This window comes from Aedes albopictus, chromosome 1 (assembly GCF_035046485.1).
Source record: "Aedes albopictus strain Foshan chromosome 1, AalbF5, whole genome shotgun sequence".
NCBI classification, from domain to species: domain Eukaryota; kingdom Metazoa; phylum Arthropoda; class Insecta; order Diptera; family Culicidae; genus Aedes; species Aedes albopictus.
This window is the reverse complement of record NC_085136.1, coordinates 309,008,798-309,034,530: the sequence shown is the minus strand read 5'-3', so window position 1 is coordinate 309,034,530 and position 25,733 is coordinate 309,008,798. Positions and strand designations below refer to the sequence as shown.

At 37.7% G+C, this 25,733-nt stretch overlaps 2 protein-coding genes across 2 annotated transcripts in view; both read left to right on the top strand.

Annotated features, from left to right (window-relative positions):
• LOC109621728 (uncharacterized) overlaps nt 1–25,733 on the top strand; it is a 634,920-nt gene that overhangs the window by 150,740 nt on the left and 458,447 nt on the right. The gene's annotated exons all lie outside the window — the stretch shown is intronic.
• LOC115266283 (uncharacterized protein K02A2.6-like) lies at nt 22,593–25,259 on the top strand. Its single transcript, XM_062850138.1, has 2 exons — nt 22,593–22,844; nt 23,394–25,259. Exons 1-2 carry the CDS (start codon nt 22,836–22,838, stop codon nt 25,155–25,157), a joined length of 1,773 nt encoding a protein of 590 aa, XP_062706122.1. The 5' UTR covers nt 22,593–22,835; the 3' UTR covers nt 25,158–25,259.

Here is a 25,733-nt window from a genome sequence, read left to right as displayed (position 1 = left end):
TCTTGAGGAATCCCTGGAGGAATTCCTGGAGGAATCCCTGGAGGAATTCCTGGAGGAATCCCTGGAGGAATTCCTGGAGGAATCCCTGGAGGAATTCCTGGAGGAATCCCTGGAGAAATTCCTGGAGGAATCCCTTGAGGAATTCCTGGAGGAATCCCTGGAGGAATTCCTGGAGGAATCCCTGGAGGAATTCCTGGAGGAATCCCTGAAGGAATTCTTGGAGGAATCCCTTAAGGAATTCCTGGAGGAGTCCCTGGAGGAGTCCCTGATGGAGTTTCTGGAGGAGTCCCTGATGGAGTCCCTGATGGAGTCCCTGTAGGAGTCCTGGAGGAGTCTCTGGATGAGTCCTGGAGGAGTCCTTGGATGAGTCCCTGGAAGAATTCCTGGAGGAGTCCCTGGAAGAATTCTTGGAAGAACCAAGGAAGAATTCGTGGAGGAACCCCAGGAAGAATTCCTGGAGTATCTCCTGTAGGAATCCCTGCAGGAGCCCCTGGAGGAATTCCTGACGGAATCCCTGGAGGAGTTCCTGGAGGAGTCCCTGGAAGAGTCCCAGGAGGAGTCCTTGGAGGAGTCCCTGGAAAGTCCCTGGAGGAATTCCTGGAGGAGTCCTTGGTAGAAGAATTCCTGGAGTAACCTATGGAAGAATTTCTGGAGGAACCCTTGGAGGAATTCCTGGAGGAACCCCTGGAGGAGTCCCTCGTAGAATTCCAGGAAGATACTCTGGAGGAATCCCTGAATGAATCATTGGAGGAATACCTGCAAGAATCCCTGGAATAATTCCTTGACGAATCATTGGAGGAATTCCTGGAGAAATCCCTGGAGGAATTGCTGGAGAAATGCCTGAAGGAATTCTTGGAAAAGTTCCTGGAGGGTTTCCTGGAGGAGTTCCTGGAGGAGTCCCTGGAAAAATTCCAGGAGGAACCCCAGGAAGAATTCTGGAGCAATCCATGGAGGAATTCCTGGAGGATTCCCTGGAGGATTCTCTGGAGGAATTCCTGGAGGAATCCCTGGAGAGTATTTCTGAAAGAACATCCTGAAATAATCCGTGAAATTATTTTAAAGTAATCACAGACGGACTTTGTGTAGGACGGTCTGAAGTAATTCCTGAACCCCTGTTGGAATTCTAGAGGGAGTTCCAGGTTCCTGAAAAACATAGAACGAATTGCAAAGGGTCATTCTTGAAGTAATCCCTGTAATAATATAAAAAGAAGAGGTGTTACAGGGGGTTAAAATGGTTTCGGAGGTGTTCTATGGGGCTTCCGGGGGTTTGTTCCAGAGGTTTTTCAGTTGGTGAAGGGAGATTTGGGTTCCAGGGGGTTTCCAGGAGGTTTCAAGGGGTTTCCTGGGAGTTTCATGGGGTCAAAGTAGATTTCAAAGACGTACCAGGGAGTTTTAGGAGGTTTCAGGTTCGTTCCTGGGGTTTCAATGGGGTATCAGCGGTGTTCAAGGGGTTTTAGAGGCGTTCCAGGCATCACTCAAGGAGGCTCAGATGGCTTCATGGGCATTCCAGGGGGTTTCATTGGTGTTCCATGGGGTTACAGCTGCGTTCCAGGGTGTTAGATGTCATTCCAGAACATCTCAGTGGGCTTCATAGGCGTTTCATGGAGCTTCATGGAGTTTCAGGGGGTTTCAGGAGTGTTCCAGGAGTTTTCCAGTTGGTCTCAAGGAGTTTCAGAGGAGTTCCGAGGTGCTTTATTGGGTTCCAGTGGCGTTTCAGGGTGTTTCTGGAGCATTTCAGGGGCCCTTCAGGGAGTCTCAGGGGGTTTTATGGAGCTTAAGGGTGGTTCTGAGGCGTTCCAGAGGCTTTCCAGGTGGTTAAGGTTTTGGGATCGTTCTAGTGGTGTCTCTGAGGAGTTAATAGGCGCTCCAGGGGTTTTGTGTGCGTTTTTGGGGTTTTAATGGGTATGAAGAATGCTCAGGGGGATTCAGAGACGTTTCAGGAAAGTTCCAGAGAGTCTCAGATGGCTTCACAGGCGTTCAATGAAGTTTGAGGTTATTAGGGGTTTGAGGGTTTTAGATGCATTTAAGGGATGTTCAAAGGCATATCAGGACGTTTCATGGGTGTTCCTAGACATTTCAGGGAGTTCAAGGGACAATCCAGGGGTGTTCTAGGGGTCACAGGGGGTTGCATTAGCGTTTCTGAGGTTTAATAGAGTATCAGGGGTGTTCAGAGAGTTTCAGAGACGTTCCAAGAATCTTCCAGGTGCTCCACGTGCTTTGGAAGGGTTTCATGAAAATTCCAGGAGTTTAATGAGGTATAAAGTGTGTACAGGCGGATTCAGAGGCATTCCATAATTGTGCCAAAGAGCCTTGGAGGTCTTCTTTGGCGTTCCATGAGGTATCAAGAGGTTTCAAGGGGTTTCAATTGGGTTTTAGGGGGTGTCATTGGCTGGTATTGGCGTTCCAGGGGCGTAGGAGTAGGGTGCAGGATTGTAGGAGTGTCGTAGGAGTCGCATGTGATTTCATGGGAATTCTAGGGGTGTTCCAAGAAGTTTAGAGGGTTTTAGAAGCGTTTCATAGGTTTTTAAGGTATTTCAGGGATGTTTCAAAACTGCTTTAGGAGCCTTAGAAGGTTTCTGGTGGTTTCAGGGGCGTTAAATGATTTTTTCCTAGGCTTTCCAAGGGTGTTTCCAAGATGTTTCAGGGGCGTTCCAGTGGATATGTCCCTGATATCACCTCAATCCATGAAACGTCTCAAAAGGCGTTAAATGATTTTTTCCTAGGCTTTCCAAGGGTGTTTCCAAGATGTTTCAGGGGCGTTCCAGTGGATATGTCCCTGATATCACCTCAATCCATGAAACGTCTCAAAAGACCTTGACATCCCTCTGAAAATCTTCCGAAACATGTTTGAAAATTCTCTAAATCCACCGAAATCCTCCAGAAACCCTCCGGCACCCTCCTAGAAGCCCTGAAACATCCCTGAAACTTCCATTTAAGGCGAAACGAAGCATTACCTCACTGTTTTGGTTTTTGATTTCTGATCGGTTCTCGTGCACATGTAGAGTATAGATAAGGGTGTCTTCCGATTTTTTTACGCGGTAGAAAATGTTTTTCGTTTTTTCAGAAACCATTTTTTTAGTGAAATTTTGTTGAAAAATGGTTTCTGCAAAAACGAAAAACATTTTCTACGGCGTAAAAAAATCAATGCTTCTAGTTTCGCCATAATTTTAAAATCAGAATCAAATCTGTGAAATTTCGACTACTGTTCACTCCAATTTGCGAATTACCCTATGTTAATAGGATAAAAAAAATTAAAAAAAAAATGAAAATAGAGAAAATAAATCGAAGCAGATTTTCAAAGTCTGAACAAGAGCCACATTTTCGATCGAGAACGTATGCTTGAAGGAGTGCATCACCCTAGCGTACTTTTATCATTTATCACCGTTCTACAGATTCAACTAGAATACCTCGAATCGGAGTGCGTGCTGGATTGGGAAAGGAAAGGCATAGTAGGATAAAATTATCTGTTGTCCTACCATATACGCTCCTATACAGTCTGTAGATATTAGGCAAACAAACTATGTTCCGCGAAATCGGGAGAAGCGAGATTTGGGAAAGCTTGGACGCCGAAATGAAATGTTCGGTGCGGCGATAATCCACTGCTCGTGCACTGCGCTGACAAAGTTGAACGTTCTACTTGTAATGGTTTTTGAGTACCTTCTACTATATGTATGCGCTCTGCGTTCATCGCAACATTTACTACAACATGGATGTGAATGTGGAGATATCTGTTCATATTTGTTTACTACTATGCAACCCGATTGGAAAGACAAAACCAAATTATAGCTGACGGAGTTATTATTCCAAAAACAGTTTTATTACAGAATTTCTTGACAAAATGACTTTCTTAAGTTAGGGGTCTCCAGTTAGCCTAGTGGATAAGGCTATGGATCGCCAATCCGGAGACAGCAGGTTCGATTCCCGTTCCGGTCGGGGAAATTTTCTCGATTCCCTGGGCATAGTGTATCATTGTACTTGCCTCACAATATACGAATTCATGCAATGGCAGGCAAAGAAAGCCCTTCAATTAATAACTGTGGAAGTGCTAAAAGAACACTAAGTTGAAGCGAGACAGGCCAAGTCCCAGTGGGGTCGTCGAGTCATAAAGAAGAAGAAGTTAGCCGATTCAACAATAACAATTCGTTTTCACACTACTTTATTTTAATTTTACCTTTACTTTAACTTTACTTTAACTTTACTTTACCTTTACTTTATCTTTACTTTACCTTAATTTCACTTTTACTTTACCTTCACTTTACCTTTACTTTACCTTTATTTTACCTTTACTATACCTTTACTTTACCTTTACTTTACCTTTACTTTACCTTTACTTTACCTTTACTTTACCTTTACTTTACCTTTACTTTACCTTTACTTTACCTTTACTTTACCTTTACTTTACCTTTACTTTACCTTTACTTTACCTTTACTTTACCTTTACTTTACCTTTACTTTACCTTTACTTTACCTTTACTTTACCTTTACTTTACCTTTACTTTACCTTTACTTTACCTTTACTTTACCTTTACTTTACCTTTACTTTACCTTTACTTTACCTTTACTTTACCTTTACTTTACCTTTACTTTACCTTTACTTTACCTTTACTTTACCTTTACTTTACCTTTACTTTACCTTTACTTTACCTTTACTTTACCTTTACTTTACCTTTACTTTACCTTTACTTTACCTTTACTTTACCTTTACTTTACCTTTACTTTACCTTTACTTTACCTTTACTTTACCTTTACTTTACCTTTACTTTACCTTTACTTTACCTTTACTTTACCTTTACTTTACCTTTACTTTACCTTTACTTTACCTTTACTTTACCTTTACTTTACCTTTACTTTACCTTTACTTTACCTTTACTTTACCTTTACTTTACCTTTACTTTACCTTTACTTTACCTTTACTTTACCTTTACTTTACCTTTACTTTACCTATACTTTACCTTTGCGAATATCATCAATTCTTAATTTTTTTTTTTACATTTTTGTTATTTCTTTCCACTTGGGTCCTTGGTTTCAATGTTGGAATCCAGGAGTTTGTTACATTCTAACCAAAAAAGGGGGGGAGCTCCTGTAGGGCCAGAAAAACTTTACATGCTCTGCGATTCAGTTACATTTGATTCTGGGTTTTGGAAGGGCGTACCTACGAGGGAATGCGGAACCCTTGATTCCATTGAAAGGGCAAATGAAAAGGGATTTAACGTTGAGTTCGCTTTCGTTGGAAACATTTCTTTTCATGTAGGGGGTATTTCATCAGAATCATAAGCTACATGTTAAAATATCCATCCATGCATCCATTGTGTTTGTCGAACGAAATTCAATTAGCATTTTCAATTGGTCTGACAGAGCATGGTTGTACATCGAGGTACATCCCCCTTATTATACATGCGGAAAATCGCGAATCCGCTCATCATCGTCGTCGCGCCTTCAACGGATCTGCTAATGATGCCGATTCACAACACGTCGTCGTCGTCGCCGTCAGGGTTGCGCGCCTACTCAGCTCAGAGGTACCTTCCTACCCACTCATTACTCATCTGCATTTAACTCACAAGGTTGGCCATGAACTTGACCCTTCACCTGTCTGGGGGTATCATCTCTCGAGCAGCTTTTAGTGGTCAACCGGTACCAAGTAGGCAATGACAGCGACTGGTTCGAATCGTCATCGTCGCCAACAACCATTATTGCGCGATTTTGGTGAAGTCATCTTGTTGGTTGAAGTCGGAGGTCACCACGATTACTGCGCTGCGGAATTTGAAGGTTCTGCGCAAAATGTCGATGATTGATGATGAGCTTGGATTCGCAGAGGTCTAAATGATTAGATGTTCATCGTATCTAATGTCAGATAATTGATGGATTCGTGTTGGCAATCAATCGATCAGAATTATCAGCCCATACTCGTCTGTTTGGGAACCCCTGCTGTAGGCAGCTGAGGACCATCAATGCCAACAACAATGCAAGCAATCTCAAACAAAGACAGTAGTGTCAGAACCAATGACGATTGTCGCGTCGACGACAAGTCGCGAAGGTATCATCGGCCTCCAACTTGACCAGTGAGCGAAATGGCAATCAAATGGGATGACTCTTTATTTGTGCATTATGAAGTGATGAAAACGATGTAGGACACAACAGATGGGAAGCTCCTTGGTGCTTTGAGTGGTAAAAACTTGTCAAGAGGCTCTATGAAGCATTTATTTTACTTTGCCTTTACTTCACCTTTACTTTACATTTGCTTTACCTTTACTTTACCTTTACTTTACCTTTACTTTACCTTTACTTTACCTTTACTTTACCTTTACTTTACCTTTACTTTACCTTTACTTTACCTTTACTTTACCTTTACTTTACCTTTACTTTACCTTTACATTATCTTTAGTTTACCTTTATATTACCTTTACTTTACTTTGACTTTACCTTCACTTTACCTTTACTTTACCTTAACTTTACCTTTACTTTACCTTTACTTAACCTTTACTTTACCTTTACTTGACCTTTACTTTACCTTTACTTTACCTTTACTTTACCTTTACTTAACCTTTACTTTACCTTTACTTGACCTTTACTTGACCTTTACTTTACCTTTACTTTACCTTTACTTTACCTTTACTTTACCTTTACTTTACCTTTACTTCACCTTTACTTTACCTTTACTTAACCTTTACTTTACCTTTACTATACCTTTACTTTACCTTTACTTTACCTTTACTTTACCTTTACTTGACCTTTACTTTACCTTTACTTTACCTTTACTTTACCTTTACTTTACCTTTACTTCACCTTTACTTTACCTTTACTTTACCTTTACTTTACCTTTACTATACCTTTACTTTACCTTTACTTTACCTTTACTTTACCTTTACTATACCTTTACTTTACCTTTACTTTACTTTTACTTTACCTTTACTTTACCTTTACTTTACCTTTACTTTACCTTTACTTTAACTTTACTTTACCTTTACTTTACCTTTACTTTACCTTTACTTTACTTTTACTTTACCTTTACTTTACCTTTACTTTACCTTTACTTTACCTTTACTTTAACTTTACTTTACCTTTTCTTTACCTTAACTTTACCTTTACTTTACCTTTACTTAACCTTTACTTTACCTTTACTTTACCTTTACTTTACCTTTACTTTACCTTTACTTCACCTTTACTTTACCTTTACTTTACCTTTACTTTACTTTTACTTTACTTTTACTTTACCTTTACTTTACCTTTACTTTAACTTTACTTTACCTTTACTTTACCTTTACTTTACCTTAACTTTACCTTTACTTTACCTTTACTTAACCTTTACTTTACCTTTACTTGACCTCTACTTTACCTTTACTTTACCTTTACTTTACCTTTACTTTACCTTTACTTTACCTTTACTTCACCTTTACTTTACCTTTACTTTACCTTTACTTTACCTTTACTTAACCTTTACTTTACCTTTACTTTAACTTTATTTGACCTTTATTTAACGTTTACTTTACTTTTACTTTACCTTTACTTTACCTTTACTTTACCTTTACTTTAACTTTACTTTACCTTTACTTTACCTTTTCTTTACCTTTACTTTACCTTTACTTTACCTTTACTTCACCTTTACTTTACCTTTACTTTACCTTTACTTTACCTTTACTATACCTTTACTTTACCTTTACTTTACCTTTACTTTACCTTTACTTTACCTTTACTTCACCTTTACTTTACCTTTACTTTACCTTTATATTACCTTTACTTTATCTTTACTTTACCTTTACTTTACCTTTACTTTACTTTTACTTTACCTTTACTTTACTTTTACTTTACCTTTACTTTACCTTTACTTTACCTTTACTTTACCTTTACTTTACCTTTACTTTACCTTTACTTTACCTTTACTTTACCTTTTCTTTACCTTTACTTTACCTTTACTTTACCTTTACTTTACCTTTACTTTACCTTTATATTACCTTTACTTTATCTTTACTTTACCTTTACTTAACCTTTACTTTACCTTTACTTTAACTTTATTTGACCTTTATTTAACCTTTACTTTACCTTTACTATACCTTTACTTTACCTTTACTTTACCTTTACTTTACCTTTACTTTACCTTTACTTCACCTTTACTTTACCTTTACTTTACCTTTACTTTACCTTTACTTTACCTTTACTTTACCTTTACTTTACCTTTACTTTACCTTTACTTTACCTTTACTTTACCTTTACTTTACCTTTACTTTACCTTTACTTTACCTTTACTTTACCTTTACTTTACCTTTACTTTACCTTTACTTTACCTTTACTTTACCTTTACTTTACCTTTACTTTACCTTTACTTTACCTTTACTTTACCTTTACTTTACCTTTACTTTACCTTTACTTTACCTTTACTTTACCTTTACTTTACCTTTACTTTACCTTTACTTTACCTTTACTTTACCTTTACTTTACCTTTACTTTACCTTTACTTTACCTTTACTTTACCTTTACTTTACCTTTACTTTACCTTTACTTTACCTTTACTTAACCTTTACTTTACCTTTATTTTACCTTTACTTTACCTTAACTTTACCTTTACTTTACCTTTATATTACCTTTACTTTATCTTTACTTTACCTTTACTTAACCTTTACTTTACCTTTACTTTAACTTTATTTGACCTTTATTTAACCTTTACTTTACCTTTACTATACCTTTACTTTACCTTTACTTTACCTTTACTTTACCTTTACTTTACCTTTACTTCACCTTTACTTTACCTTTACTTTACCTTTACTTTACCTTTACTTTACCTTTACTTTACCTTCACTTTACCTTTACTTTACCTTTACTTTACCTTTACTTTACCTTTACTTTACCTTTACTTTACCTTTACTTTACCTTTACTTCACCTTTACTTTACCTTTACTTTACCTTTACTTTACTTTTACTTTACCTTTACTTTACCTTTACTTTACCTTTACTTTAACTTTACTTTACCTTTACTTTACCTTTTCTTTACCTTAACTTTACCTTTACTTTACCTTTACTTAACCTTTACTTTACCTTTACTTGACCTTTACTTTACCTTTACTTTACCTTTACTTTACCTTTACTTTACCTTTACTTTACCTTTACTTCACCTTTACTTTACCTTTACTTTACCTTTACTTTACCTTTACTTTACCTTTACTTAACCTTTACTTTACCTTTACTTTAACTTTATTTGACCTTTATTTAACGTTTACTTTACTTTTACTTTACCTTTACTTTACCTTTACTTTACCTTTACTTTAACTTTACTTTACCTTTACTTAACCTTTTCTTTACCTTTACTTTACCTTTACTTTACCTTTACTTCACCTTTACTTTACCTTTTCTTTACCTTAACTTTACCTTTACTTTACCTTTACTTAACCTTTACTTTACCTTTACTTGACCTTTACTTTACCTTTACTTTACCTTTACTTTACCTTTACTTTACCTTTACTTTACCTTTACTTCACCTTTACTTTACCTTTACTTTACCTTTACTTTACCTTTACTTAACCTTTACTTTACCTTTACTTTAACTTTATTTGACCTTTATTTAACGTTTACTTTACCTTTACTTTACCTTTACTTTACCTTTACTTTACCTTTACTTTAACTTTACTTTACCTTTACTTAACCTTTTCTTTACCTTTACTTTACCTTTACTTTACCTGTTCTTTACCTTAACTTTACCTTTACTTTACCTTTACTTAACCTTTACTTTACCTTTACTTGACCTTTACTTTACCTTTACTTTACCTTTACTTTACCTTTACTTTACCTTTACTTTACCTTTACTTTACCTTTACTTCACCTTTACTTTACCTTTACTTTACCTTTACTTTACCTTTACTTAACCTTTACTTAACCTTTACTTTACCTTTACTTTAACTTTATTTGACCTTTATTTAACGTTTACTTTACTTTTACTTTACCTTTACTTTACCTTTACTTTACCTTTACTTTAACTTTACTTTACCTTTACTTAACCTTTTCTTTACCTTTACTATACCTTTACTTTACCTTTACTTAACCTTTACTTTACCTTTACTTTACCTTTACTTTACCTTTACTTTACCTTTACTTCACCTTTACTTTACCTTTACTTTACCTTTACTTTACCTTTACTTTACCTTTACTTTACCTTTACTTTACCTTTATTTTACCTTTACTTTACCTTAACTTTACCTTTACTTTACCTTTATATTACCTTTACTTTATCTTTACTTTACCTTTACTTAACCTTTACTTTACCTTTACTTTAACTTTATTTGACCTTTATTTAACCTTTACTTTACCTTTACTATACCTTTACTTTACCTTTACTTTACCTTTACTTTACCTTTACTTTACCTTTACTTCACCTTTACTTTACCTTTACTTTACCTTTACTTTACCTTTACTTTACCTTTACTTTACCTTCACTTTACCTTTACTTTACCTTTACTTTACCTTTACTTTACCTTTACTTTACCTTTACTTTACCTTTACTTTACCTTTACTTTACCTTTACTTTGCCTTTACTTTACCTTTACTTTACCTTTACTTTACCTTTACTTAACCTTTACTTTACCTTTACTTTACCTTTACTTCACCTTTACTTTACCTTTAACTTACCTTTACTTTACCTTTACTTTATCTTTACTTTACCTTTATATTACCTTTACTTTACCTTTACTTTACCTGTATTTAACCTTTAGTTTACCCTTACTTTACTTTTGCTTTACGTTTACTTTACTCCTACTTGCAAACCATCTAATCATTCTGCATGTGAGCATGAATTTCCGGACAATAAACACTTGGTCCAAATGACTCAACCTCAATCGCCCAAATTGCATCCACAACCTCGACTAGGTTAATCGCGCATCGTGATGAATCTCTGAAAAAAAAAACAGAGATAATTACAAACCCGAGAGGAAAACAAAATCACAATCACCGACTAACCTTCGTACCTCACCGATGCGGTGATGCTTAGGTAGCCCAAGAACCACGATCAGATCATCAAAACATTCCCACCCTTTGACAACGACCTACCATAGTACCACCGAAGCGAAACTCCCTTAAGGACGCTTAGTGCGTCATCAGCATCATTGAAATCTGGCTCGAAATTTCAAAGTGATAAAACTCAGCCACCAAAGCGCATATTTGTATGAAAATGTATCATCCCACATGCTCACTCGTGGTGAGTGTGATGATACTTTTTCTGCTGACTGACTGCAGAATTGTCCGTTTTTTATCACCTCAAAAACGCGAGGCTAACAATCATTGAAAACCAAAAAGTCAATGATTCGTATGAAAAATCTGTGATGCACCAAGTCACCTTAACCATGTGTTTAGTTTTCATACCCAGCTCACATGAGATTGCGTACACATCATCATCACCGCCATGTCGCCCTTTGTGAACACCGTCCACCAAGATTTCCCAAGAAATGGTGGTCGTGGGGACCTGCATTGTGTTGTGCAAATTTTGCGCGGGAACAAAGGGTGAAATTTGCGTAAGATCGCTCTCTACTTTGAGATGGATCGTGGTTTGTAGTGTTCTGTTCTGGGTGTAACGACATGCACAACATGTTCACGATCATTAACCATGTAATTAGGGGTGGTTGTTCTTCGAGCATGACGGATTTGCATGTGGCGATCTGATCTGAGTATGAGATTCAGGAACTTCGCTATGGATTTTAATTGAATTTCGGTTGAATCTGAATGGGATTTGAACGTTATATGGATTGGATTTGGATTGGATTAGGATTGGATTTGAATTGGATTTGGATTGGATTTGGATTGGATTTGGATCGGATTTTTCTATCGACCGTCTAGGATACTGGAAAGAATACGCCTAGGATTCTGGAGAGAATCCTCCCAGGATTCTGGAGAGAATCCTCCCAGGATTCTGGAGAGAATCCTCCCAGGATTCTGGAGATAAGCCTCCCAGGATTCTGGAGATAATCCTCCCAGGATTCTGGAGATAATCCTCCTAGGAATCTGGAGAGAATCCTCCCAGAATTGTGGAGAGAATCCTCCCAGGATTCTGGAGAGAATCCGTTCAGGATTCTGGAAAGAATCCGCCTAGGATTTTGGAGAGAATCCTGCCAGAATTCTGGAGAGAATCCTCCCAGGATTCTGGAGAGAATCCTCCCAGGATTCTGGAGAGAATCCTCCCAGGATTCTGGAGAGAATCCTCCCAGGATTCTGGAGAGAATTCTCCCAGGATATTGCAGAGAATCCTCTCAGGATTCTGCAGAGAATCCTCCCAGAATTCTTGAGAGAATTCTCCCAGGATTCTGAAGAGAGTCAGGATTCTGAAGAGAATCTTCTCAGGAATCTAGAGAGATCCCTCCCAGGTGTCTGGAGAGAATCCTTCCAGCATTCTGGAGAGAATCTTTCCAGTTTTTTCAAGAGAATCCTCTCAGGATTCTGGAGAGATTCCTCTTAGGATTCTGGAGAGAATCCTCTTAGGATTCTGGGGAGAATCCTGTCAGAATTCTGGAGATAATTCTTCCAGGATTCTGGAGATAATCCTCGCAGGATTCTGGAGATAATCTTTCCAGGATTCTGTTGACAATCCTTCTAGGAATATGGAGAGAATCCTCCCAGGATTCTGGAGAGAATCCTCATAGAATAGTGGAGAGAATCCTTCCAGGATTCTGGAGAGAATCCTTCCAGGATTCTGTAGAGAATCCTTCCAGGATTCTGTAGAGAGTCCTTCCAGGATTCTGGAGAGAATCCTTCCAGGATTCTGGAGAGAATCCTTCCAGGATTCTGGAGAGAATCCTTCCAGGATTCTGGAGAGAATCCTTCCAGGATTCTGGAGAGAATCCTTCCAGGATTCTGGAGAGAATCCTTCAAGGATTCTGGAGAGAATCCTTCAAGGATTCTGGAGAGAATCCTTCCAGGATTCGGGAGAGAATCCTTCCAGGATTCTGGAGAGAATCCTTCCAGGATTCTGGAGAGAATCCTTCCAGGATTCTGGAGAGAATCCTTCCAGGATTCTGGAGAGAATCCTTCCAGGATTCTGGAGAGAATCCTTCCAGGATTCTGGAGAGAATCCTTCCAGGATTCTGGAGAGAATCCTTCCAGGATTCTGGAGAGAATCCTTCCAGGATTCTGGAGAGAATCCTTCCAGGATTCTGGAGAGAATCCTCCCAGGATTCTGGAGAGAATCCTCCCAGGATTCTGGAGAGAATCCTCCCAGGATTCTGGAGAGAATTCTCCCAGGATATTGCAGAGAATCCTCTCAGGATTCTGCAGAGAATCCTCCCAGAATTCTTGAGAGAATTCTCCCAGGATTCTGAAGAGAGTCAGGATTCTGAAGAGAATCTTCTCAGGAATCTAGAGAGATCCCTCCCAGGTGTCTGGAGAGAATCCTTCCAGCATTCTGGAGAGAATCTTTCCAGTTTTTTCAAGAGAATCCTCTCAGGATTCTGGAGAGATTCCTCTTAGGATTCTGGAGAGAATCCTCTTAGGATTCTGGGGAGAATCCTGTCAGAATTCTGGAGATAATTCTTCCAGGATTCTGGAGATAATCCTCGCAGGATTCTGGAGATAATCTTTCCAGGATTCTGTTGACAATCCTTCTAGGAATATGGAGAGAATCCTCCCAGGATTCTTTACCTTTACTTTACCTTTACTTTACCTTTACTTTACCTTTACTTTACCTTTACTTTACCTTTACTTTACCTTTACTTTACCTTTACTTTACCTTTACTTTACCTTTACTTTACCTTTACATTATCTTTAGTTTACCTTTATATTACCTTTACTTTACTTTGACTTTACCTTCACTTTACCTTTACTTTACCTTAACTTTACCTTTACTTTACCTTTACTTAACCTTTACTTTACCTTTACTTGACCTTTACTTTACCTTTACTTTACCTTTACTTTACCTTTACTTAACCTTTACTTTACCTTTACTTGACCTTTACTTGACCTTTACTTTACCTTTACTTTACCTTTACTTTACCTTTACTTTACCTTTACTTTACCTTTACTTCACCTTTACTTTACCTTTACTTAACCTTTACTTTACCTTTACTATACCTTTACTTTACCTTTACTTTACCTTTACTTTACCTTTACTTGACCTTTACTTTACCTTTACTTTACCTTTACTTTACCTTTACTTTACCTTTACTTCACCTTTACTTTACCTTTACTTTACCTTTACTTTACCTTTACTATACCTTTACTTTACCTTTACTTTACCTTTACTTTACCTTTACTATACCTTTACTTTACCTTTACTTTACTTTTACTTTACCTTTACTTTACCTTTACTTTACCTTTACTTTACCTTTACTTTAACTTTACTTTACCTTTACTTTACCTTTACTTTACCTTTACTTTACTTTTACTTTACCTTTACTTTACCTTTACTTTACCTTTACTTTACCTTTACTTTAACTTTACTTTACCTTTTCTTTACCTTAACTTTACCTTTACTTTACCTTTACTTAACCTTTACTTTACCTTTACTTTACCTTTACTTTACCTTTACTTTACCTTTACTTCACCTTTACTTTACCTTTACTTTACCTTTACTTTACTTTTACTTTACTTTTACTTTACCTTTACTTTACCTTTACTTTAACTTTACTTTACCTTTACTTTACCTTTACTTTACCTTAACTTTACCTTTACTTTACCTTTACTTAACCTTTACTTTACCTTTACTTGACCTCTACTTTACCTTTACTTTACCTTTACTTTACCTTTACTTTACCTTTACTTTACCTTTACTTCACCTTTACTTTACCTTTACTTTACCTTTACTTTACCTTTACTTAACCTTTACTTTACCTTTACTTTAACTTTATTTGACCTTTATTTAACGTTTACTTTACTTTTACTTTACCTTTACTTTACCTTTACTTTACCTTTACTTTAACTTTACTTTACCTTTACTTTACCTTTTCTTTACCTTTACTTTACCTTTACTTTACCTTTACTTCACCTTTACTTTACCTTTACTTTACCTTTACTTTACCTTTACTATACCTTTACTTTACCTTTACTTTACCTTTACTTTACCTTTACTTTACCTTTACTTCACCTTTACTTTACCTTTACTTTACCTTTATATTACCTTTACTTTATCTTTACTTTACCTTTACTTTACCTTTACTTTACTTTTACTTTACCTTTACTTTACTTTTACTTTACCTTTACTTTACCTTTACTTTACCTTTACTTTACCTTTACTTTACCTTTACTTTACCTTTACTTTACCTTTACTTTACCTTTTCTTTACCTTTACTTTACCTTTACTTTACCTTTACTTTACCTTTACTTTACCTTTATATTACCTTTACTTTATCTTTACTTTACCTTTACTTAACCTTTACTTTACCTTTACTTTAACTTTATTTGACCTTTATTTAACCTTTACTTTACCTTTACTATACCTTTACTTTACCTTTACTTTACCTTTACTTTACCTTTACTTTACCTTTACTTCACCTTTACTTTACCTTTACTTTACCTTTACTTTACCTTTACTTTACCTTTACTTTACCTTTACTTTACCTTTACTTTACCTTTACTTTACCTTTACTTTACCTTTACTTTACCTTTACTTTACCTTTACTTTACCTTTACTTTACCTTTACTTTACCTTTACTTTACCTTTACTTTACCTTTACTTTACCTTTACTTTACCTTTACTTTACCTTTACTTTACCTTTACTTTACCTTTACTTTACCTTTACTTTACCTTTACTTTACCTTTACTTTACCTTTACTTTACCTTTACTTTACCTTTACTTTACCTTTACTTTACCTTTACTTTACCTTTACTTTACCTTTACTTTACCTTTACTTTACCTTTACTTTACCTTTACTTTACCTTTACTTTACCTTTACTTAACCTTTACTTTACCTTTATTTTACCTTTACTTTACCTTAACTTTACCTTTACTTTACCTTTATATTACCTTTACTTTATCTTTACTTTACCTTTACTTAACCTTTACTTTACCTTTACTTTAACTTTATTTGACCTTTATTTAACCTTTACTTTACCTTTACTATACCTTTACTTTACCTTTACTTTACCTTTACTTTACCTTTACTTTACCTTTACTTCACCTTTACTTTACCTTTACTTTACCTTTACTTTACCTTTACTTTACCTTTACTTTACCTTCACTTTACCTTTACTTTACCTTTACTTTACCTTTACTTTACCTTTACTTTACCTTTACTTTACCTTTACTTTACCTTTACTTCACCTTTACTTTACCTTTACTTTACCTTTACTTTACTTTTACTTTACCTTTACTTTACCTTTACTTTACCTTTACTTTAACTTTACTTTACCTTTACTTTACCTTTTCTTTACCTTAACTTTACCTTTACTTTACCTTTACTTAACCTTTACTTTACCTTTACTTGACCTTTACTTTACCTTTACTTTACCTTTACTTTACCTTTACTTTACCTTTACTTTACCTTTACTTCACCTTTACTTTACCTTTACTTTACCTTTACTTTACCTTTACTTTACCTTTACTTAACCTTTACTTTACCTTTACTTTAACTTTATTTGACCTTTATTTAACGTTTACTTTACTTTTACTTTACCTTTACTTTACCTTTACTTTACCTTTACTTTAACTTTACTTTACCTTTACTTAACCTTTTCTTTACCTTTACTTTACCTTTACTTTACCTTTACTTCACCTTTACTTTACCTTTTCTTTACCTTAACTTTACCTTTACTTTACCTTTACTTAACCTTTACTTTACCTTTACTTGACCTTTACTTTACCTTTACTTTACCTTTACTTTACCTTTACTTTACCTTTACTTTACCTTTACTTCACCTTTACTTTACCTTTACTTTACCTTTACTTTACCTTTACTTAACCTTTACTTTACCTTTACTTTAACTTTATTTGACCTTTATTTAACGTTTACTTTACCTTTACTTTACCTTTACTTTACCTTTACTTTACCTTTACTTTAACTTTACTTTACCTTTACTTAACCTTTTCTTTACCTTTACTTTACCTTTACTTTACCTTTTCTTTACCTTAACTTTACCTTTACTTTACCTTTACTTAACCTTTACTTTACCTTTACTTGACCTTTACTTTACCTTTACTTTACCTTTACTTTACCTTTACTTTACCTTTACTTTACCTTTACTTTACCTTTACTTCACCTTTACTTTACCTTTACTTTACCTTTACTTTACCTTTACTTAACCTTTACTTAACCTTTACTTTACCTTTACTTTAACTTTATTTGACCTTTATTTAACGTTTACTTTACTTTTACTTTACCTTTACTTTACCTTTACTTTACCTTTACTTTAACTTTACTTTACCTTTACTTAACCTTTTCTTTACCTTTACTATACCTTTACTTTACCTTTACTTAACCTTTACTTTACCTTTACTTTACCTTTACTTTACCTTTACTTTACCTTTACTTCACCTTTACTTTACCTTTACTTTACCTTTACTTTACCTTTACTTTACCTTTACTTTACCTTTACTTTACCTTTATTTTACCTTTACTTTACCTTAACTTTACCTTTACTTTACCTTTATATTACCTTTACTTTATCTTTACTTTACCTTTACTTAACCTTTACTTTACCTTTACTTTAACTTTATTTGACCTTTATTTAACCTTTACTTTACCTTTACTATACCTTTACTTTACCTTTACTTTACCTTTACTTTACCTTTACTTTACCTTTACTTCACCTTTACTTTACCTTTACTTTACCTTTACTTTACCTTTACTTTACCTTTACTTTACCTTCACTTTACCTTTACTTTACCTTTACTTTACCTTTACTTTACCTTTACTTTACCTTTACTTTACCTTTACTTTACCTTTACTTTACCTTTACTTTGCCTTTACTTTACCTTTACTTTACCTTTACTTTACCTTTACTTAACCTTTACTTTACCTTTACTTTACCTTTACTTCACCTTTACTTTACCTTTAACTTACCTTTACTTTACCTTTACTTTATCTTTACTTTACCTTTATATTACCTTTACTTTACCTTTACTTTACCTGTATTTAACCTTTAGTTTACCCTTACTTTACTTTTGCTTTACGTTTACTTTACTCCTACTTGCAAACCATCTAATCATTCTGCATGTGAGCATGAATTTCCGGACAATAAACACTTGGTCCAAATGACTCAACCTCAATCGCCCAAATTGCATCCACAACCTCGACTAGGTTAATCGCGCATCGTGATGAATCTCTGAAAAAAAAAACAGAGATAATTACAAACCCGAGAGGAAAACAAAATCACAATCACCGACTAACCTTCGTACCTCACCGATGCGGTGATGCTTAGGTAGCCCAAGAACCACGATCAGATCATCAAAACATTCCCACCCTTTGACAACGACCTACCATAGTACCACCGAAGCGAAACTCCCTTAAGGACGCTTAGTGCGTCATCAGCATCATTGAAATCTGGCTCGAAATTTCAAAGTGATAAAACTCAGCCACCAAAGCGCATATTTGTATGAAAATGTATCATCCCACATGCTCACTCGTGGTGAGTGTGATGATACTTTTTCTGCTGACTGACTGCAGAATTGTCCGTTTTTTATCACCTCAAAAACGCGAGGCTAACAATCATTGAAAACCAAAAAGTCAATGATTCGTATGAAAAATCTGTGATGCACCAAGTCACCTTAACCATGTGTTTAGTTTTCATACCCAGCTCACATGAGATTGCGTACACATCATCATCACCGCCATGTCGCCCTTTGTGAACACCGTCCACCAAGATTTCCCAAGAAATGGTGGTCGTGGGGACCTGCATTGTGTTGTGCAAATTTTGCGCGGGAACAAAGGGTGAAATTTGCGTAAGATCGCTCTCTACTTTGAGATGGATCGTGGTTTGTAGTGTTCTGTTCTGGGTGTAACGACATGCACAACATGTTCACGATCATTAACCATGTAATTAGGGGTGGTTGTTCTTCGAGCATGACGGATTTGCATGTGGCGATCTGATCTGAGTATGAGATTCAGGAACTTCGCTATGGATTTTAATTGAATTTCGGTTGAATCTGAATGGGATTTGAACGTTATATGGATTGGATTTGGATTGGATTAGGATTGGATTTGAATTGGATTTGGATTGGATTTGGATTGGATTTGGATCGGATTTTTCTATCGACCGTCTAGGATACTGGAAAGAATACGCCTAGGATTCTGGAGAGAATCCTCCCAGGATTCTGGAGAGAATCCTCCCAGGATTCTGGAGAGAATCCTCCCAGGATTCTGGAGATAAGCCTCCCAGGATTCTGGAGATAATCCTCCCAGGATTCTGGAGATAATCCTCCTAGGAATCTGGAGAGAATCCTCCCAGAATTGTGGAGAGAATCCTCCCAGGATTCTGGAGAGAATCCGTTCAGGATTCTGGAAAGAATCCGCCTAGGATTTTGGAGAGAATCCTGCCAGAATTCTGGAGAGAATCCTCCCAGGATTCTGGAGAGAATCCTCCCAGGATTCTGGAGAGAATCCTCCCAGGATTCTGGAGAGAATCCTCCCAGGATTCTGGAGAGAATTCTCCCAGGATATTGCAGAGAATCCTCTCAGGATTCTGCAGAGAATCCTCCCAGAATTCTTGAGAGAATTCTCCCAGGATTCTGAAGAGAGTCAGGATTCTGAAGAGAATCTTCTCAGGAATCTAGAGAGATCCCTCCCAGGTGTCTGGAGAGAATCCTTCCAGCATTCTGGAGAGAATCTTTCCAGTTTTTTCAAGAGAATCCTCTCAGGATTCTGGAGAGATTCCTCTTAGGATTCTGGAGAGAATCCTCTTAGGATTCTGGGGAGAATCCTGTCAGAATTCTGGAGATAATTCTTCCAGGATTCTGGAGATAATCCTCGCAGGATTCTGGAGATAATCTTTCCAGGATTCTGTTGACAATCCTTCTAGGAATATGGAGAGAATCCTCCCAGGATTCTGGAGAGAATCCTCATAGAATAGTGGAGAGAATCCTTCCAGGATTCTGGAGAGAATCCTTCCAGGATTCTGTAGAGAATCCTTCCAGGATTCTGTAGAGAGTCCTTCCAGGATTCTGGAGAGAATCCTTCCAGGATTCTGGAGAGAATCCTTCCAGGATTCTGGAGAGAATCCTTCCAGGATTCTGGAGAGAATCCTTCCAGGATTCTGGAGAGAATCCTTCCAGGATTCTGGAGAGAATCCTTCAAGGATTCTGGAGAGAATCCTTCAAGGATTCTGGAGAGAATCCTTCCAGGATTCTGGAGAGAATCCTTCCAGGATTCTGGAGAGAATCCTTCCAGGATTCTGGAGAGAATCCTTCCAGGATTCTGGAGAGAATCCTTCCAGGATTCTGGAGAGAATCCTTCCAGGATTCTGGAGAGAATCCTTCCAGGATTCTGGAGAGAATCCTTCCAGGATTCTGGAGAGAATCCTTCCAGGATTCTGGAGAGAATCCTTCCAGGATTCTGGAGAGAATCCTTCCAGGATTCTGGAGAGAATCCTTCCAGGATTCTGGAGAGAATCCTCCCAGGATTCTGGAGAGAATCCTCCCAGGATTCTGGAGAGAATCCTCCCAGGATTCTGGAGAGAATTCTCCCAGGATATTGCAGAGAATCCTCTCAGGATTCTGCAGAGAATCCTCCCAGAATTCTTGAGAGAATTCTCCCAGGATTCTGAAGAGAGTCAGGATTCTGAAGAGAATCTTCTCAGGAATCTAGAGAGATCCCTCCCAGGTGTCTGGAGAGAATCCTTCCAGCATTCTGGAGAGAATCTTTCCAGTTTTTTCAAGAGAATCCTCTCAGGATTCTGGAGAGATTCCTCTTAGGATTCTGGAGAGAATCCTCTTAGGATTCTGGGGAGAATCCTGTCAGAATTCTGGAGATAATTCTTCCAGGATTCTGGAGATAATCCTCGCAGGATTCTGGAGATAATCTTTCCAGGATTCTGTTGACAATCCTTCTAGGAATATGGAGAGAATCCTCCCAGGATTCTGGAGAGAATCCTCATAGAATAGTGGAGAGAATCCTTCCAGGATTCTGGAGAGAATCCTTCCAGGATTCTGTAGAGAATCCTTCCAGGATTCTGTAGAGAGTCCTTCCAGGATTCTGGAGAGAATCCTCCCAGGATGCTGGAGAGAATCCTCCCAGGATTCTGGAGAGAATCTTCCTGGAATTCTGGAGAGAATCTTTCCAGGATTCTGGAGAGAATCATTTTAGGATTTTGGAGAGAATCCCTTTAGAATTGTGGAGAGATTCCTTTTAGGACTCTGGAGCGAATCCTCTCAGGATTCTGGAGAGATTTTTTTTAGGATTCTGGAGAGAATCCTCTCAGGACTTCCTGCAGAAAATACTTTCAGGATTCTGGAGAGAATTTTCTCAGGGTTCTAGGGAGAATCCTCTCAGGATTTTGGAGAGAATCCTCTCAGGATTGGGAGATAATCCTTCCAAAATTCTGAATCCTCTCAGGATTCTGCAGATAATCCTTCCAGGATTCTCTCCAGAATCCTTCCAGAATTCTGTGGAGAGAATCCTCCCAGGATTCTGGAGAGAGTTCTCCAAGGATCCTTAAGAGAATCTTTCCAGGATTCTGAGGAGAATCCTCCAGGATTCTGAGGAGAATCTTCATGATATTCTGAGGAGAATTCTCCCGCGGTTCTGGGATAGGATTCTGGAGAGAATCAAATGACGTTGCCTCTCCGCCGACTCTGATCAGTAACCTCTCCGGCAGACTTGATGGACTTCCTCCAACAGGTTTAAGTTCGAACTTCCGAGAAACTTCTGCAGCTTTCCGATAATTTTCACTTGATTTTCATATTTTGTTTCTCTAGGAATTCGATTGACATTGTTATTACCCCCAACCCGGGTAGAGGTAAAATACTGACGATCAAAACATGATATTGGCTTGATTGATATAAGAGATAAAAAATCTGAAAATAATATCTGAAAAATGTTCCTGGAACATCTGAACAATATCAAAATTTGATATTTCAAGATCATACGAATAGCTAGCTGCTATTGGTTAGATCTTACAAAATCTAAATATGATTTAATGATGATGTTCCAGGGGTAAATTTTTGATTTTATTTTTAGATCTTTTATCTTCTATGTCAATCAAAGCCATATCACTTTTTGATCTCCATATCAAAATATGCTATTATTGAGCTCTTTTCCTCTACTCGGGAAGGGTACACCGTGTACCCCTGGGTTTAACTGTCATCCATTTCGGCTTAGCATGCCGTAAACAGAGCTTGATCATGAATACTCATCGTTGAAAGTAGTATCCCACAGTAAATTCAATAGCTAACCGAGCTTAATTGCTCATAGTTTGTCGGTCAAATCCATAATTCCCTACAACTTCCGACGCGATAGTTCCGGAGTTGGTCGACAATTTGCTGTAGCTCCCTGGTCGCTTCTGCTCATCGCCATATTGGGACCACCACGCTAACAAATTAAAGCCTCACCACTTGTCACGCTTACCATCCTCTTTATGTCTCAACTTGCTGTTCTGTTCTGTAGTAATTATCCCCGACAACCGCCGCGAAAATATAATTGCTAGTGACCGCCCTGGTTGCTGGATCCACCACTTCCACTTGCACGGTCCATCTGAGTGTAGTAGGCTTATGTTCTGTACTGGATCATAGTAGACTAAGGCTATGCAATAATAAAGACTTGTCACTTGTATTATACCACCGAAGTGATCAGACGGAACTTATTCAGCATTATCACATTGGCGGACGAGGTAAATTTTCTGTCGGGAGAAAACGGCTGGCAAGCATCTGGACCTGGAAGCCTGGAATCTGCTGAGGAGAATTAAGTAGCTGTTCAAGATCTTATTATCAAACCCGTTGAAGAAAATGGCTACGGTAATTATAATTGTGCATATTTTTATTGCCTTTTCGTGTCAACCACTACCACTGAAATTTTCCAAACATAAAAAAAAAAACCCAGGATGACGTAGGGAAGTTGATTCCAGTCCGTGAACCTGGTACGTTAGCGCAGGGAATGTTGAATTCCAGACCGCATTAAAGAAAAAACCCAGGATAACGTAGGGAATGCAGAATTCCAGCCCGTACACCTGGTAATCTCGCGCAGGGAATGTTGAATTCCAGTCCGCATATAAAACCCAGGATAACGTAGGGAATGTAGAATTCCAGTCCGTACACCTGGTAATCTAGCGTAGGGAATGCCGAATTCCAGCCCGCAATTGAAACCCAAGATTACGAAGGGAATGAAAATTCCAGTACGTATACTTGGTACACATTCGAAAAATCATAAATTTCAGTTATTTGACATGTAAGTGAAAATTGTTGTTTGGGAATTTTCACTGGTTACCTTAGTAACAGTTGACACGAAATTGTGACTTGCAGAAAAAAACCAGTGGTCACTTGATCAAATTTGAAATTGATTTTCAGCTCCATTTCAACATAACCCCTTTCGTGGAACATGGTGATGGTCCAACGTCTACCAGGTGGGAAAGCTGGAGAGACCAGTTCGTATCGTACTTGGCATTGAAGGGAGTTGATGACCATGGTGAAATGTATCGCGCACTAATGTGTTTCGGCGGATCCGATGTAAGGAAGATTGCCCAAAACGTCGGTATTGATGCAAGCTGCGTACTTGACAACCCGTACCGGGCGGCAATGGAGATGCTGGACAATTACTATGCCCCTCGTATGTCACTGCGTTACGAAAGGTTCAAGTTTCGACAGCTCCAATTCAACCCCCACGAGACGTTGGATCAGTTCACGTTGCGTTTGCGGTCCCAGGCGTCGCTGTGTGGTTTCGGCGATCAAATCGAAGAAATGATGATGGATCAAATCGTGTTTGCTACAAAGGAAGATGACAAGCTAAGGGCTAAATATCTCGAGGCAGACACGTCACTGGATGAAATGTTGAAGATAGGTCGGACCTATGAATCTGTAAAGCTGCAAGTTCGTGAATTCCGTGGGATGCTGGCGCAACCCGCTCCGGTTGAGGAAGTTAATATTGTTGAACGTCAGAAGTATCAGAAGCTATGTGGAAGATGTGCCGGAAATCATGGTGAGAAAAACCGGTGCCCAGCGCGCGATTCGCAGTGTAATTTGTGCAGATTACCAGGGCATTACGCTCGATGCTGTCGTCGGTCAAGAAAGTTTGCGAAACATCCCGATCGGAAGTTTAAGAAGTCGGAGGACGGTTCACTGGATTCCAGCCGAAAACTTAAGTTTGTTCGTGAGATAGATGACGTTACCAATAACGTGGAAGTGCGCGAGTTGTTCCACCTTAATGGAAAGCGGCGGGTGACTGGTACCGTTGGCGGCGTTAACGTTTGTTTTGTGGTGGACACCGGTGCTGATGAAGATGTGCTGAGCGAGGACGATTGGAAGATGTTGAAACGGACTGGTTTTGCTGCATATGGCGTACGTAAGGGTAGCAACAAAGTTTTCCAAGCTTATGGGAGTCAAAAGCCTTTGACGGTCCTGGGTGAAGTCGAAGCTGAAATCAAGATTGGTTCCAAAAGCTGCATTACTACCCTTCACGTAATTCAAAATGGAAAATGCTCGTTATTGAGTGGTAAATCGGCAGAAATGCTTGGTGTTGTCAAGTTCCTTCACGCCTTGTCCTCTGTTGAGTTGCCCTACATCAAAGATATGTGTGCTTCTATCAAAATAGACCGAACGGTTACTCCAGTAAGGCAAGCATACAGGCGTATACCGATTCCGCTGGAAGAGATTACTCTTCTTAAGTTGAAGGAGTTAGAACGTCAGGGAATTATTGAAAGGGTCCATGAAGCTTCAGAGTGGGTATCCCCTATGCTGGTAAAAAGAAAAAGTTCAGATGATGTCAGAATAATAATTGATTTACGTGAAGCAAATAAAGCTGTTATCAGAGAGGTTCACCCACTACCCACAATGGAGCAGATGATCAGCAAACTCAGAGGAAGTACAATTTTCACTAAGCTCGATGTTAAACAAGCGTTCCATCAATTACTACTCAGAGATGATTGCCGTTACATCACAACCTTTATTTCTCCTCTTGGGCTGATGAGATATAAAAGACTCGTATTTGGATTATCGGCTGCCCCAGAGTTATTCCAAAAATGTATGGAAACGATCCTCGGCGATTTCCCTTGGTTGATCGTCTTTATAGATGATATTTTAATTTTTGCTCCTAATATTGATATTCTGAAGGTATAATATCATGCTAAAATATTGTTCAATATTTTTAAACATTATCACTATTGCAGTTTCGTACTGAACTTGTTCGTAGTCGCCTGCGGGAGAGAAATGTGACGTTAAACGAAGCCAAAATGGTTGAAAATGTCGACCAATTAGAATTTCTGGGATATCATTTATCAGCTGAGGGAGTAAAGGTGTCAGATGAGAAACTTGCAGCAATAACGAAATTTCGACAACCGAAAACATCAGAGGAACTTAGAAGCTTTCTGGGCTTAGTTACATTTGTAAGCCGCTACATACCTGACTTGTCCACCACTGCACAACCGCTTAATTATCTTACGAGGAAAGGCACACTATTTCTCTGGAAAGAAGAGCATCAGCGAGCCTTTCAAGCTCTAAAATCAAGTTTAGCTAAAAATGAAACATTGGCATTTTTCGACCCAGATTTGGAAACATTTTTAGTAGCAGATGCCAGTCCGGTCGGTCTTGGAGCCGTACTTTTCCAAAAATCCAAACAAGGCATATATAAAGTCATAAGTTATGCTTCGAAATCACTATCGGAAGTAGAAAGACGTTACGCACAAACCGAACGTG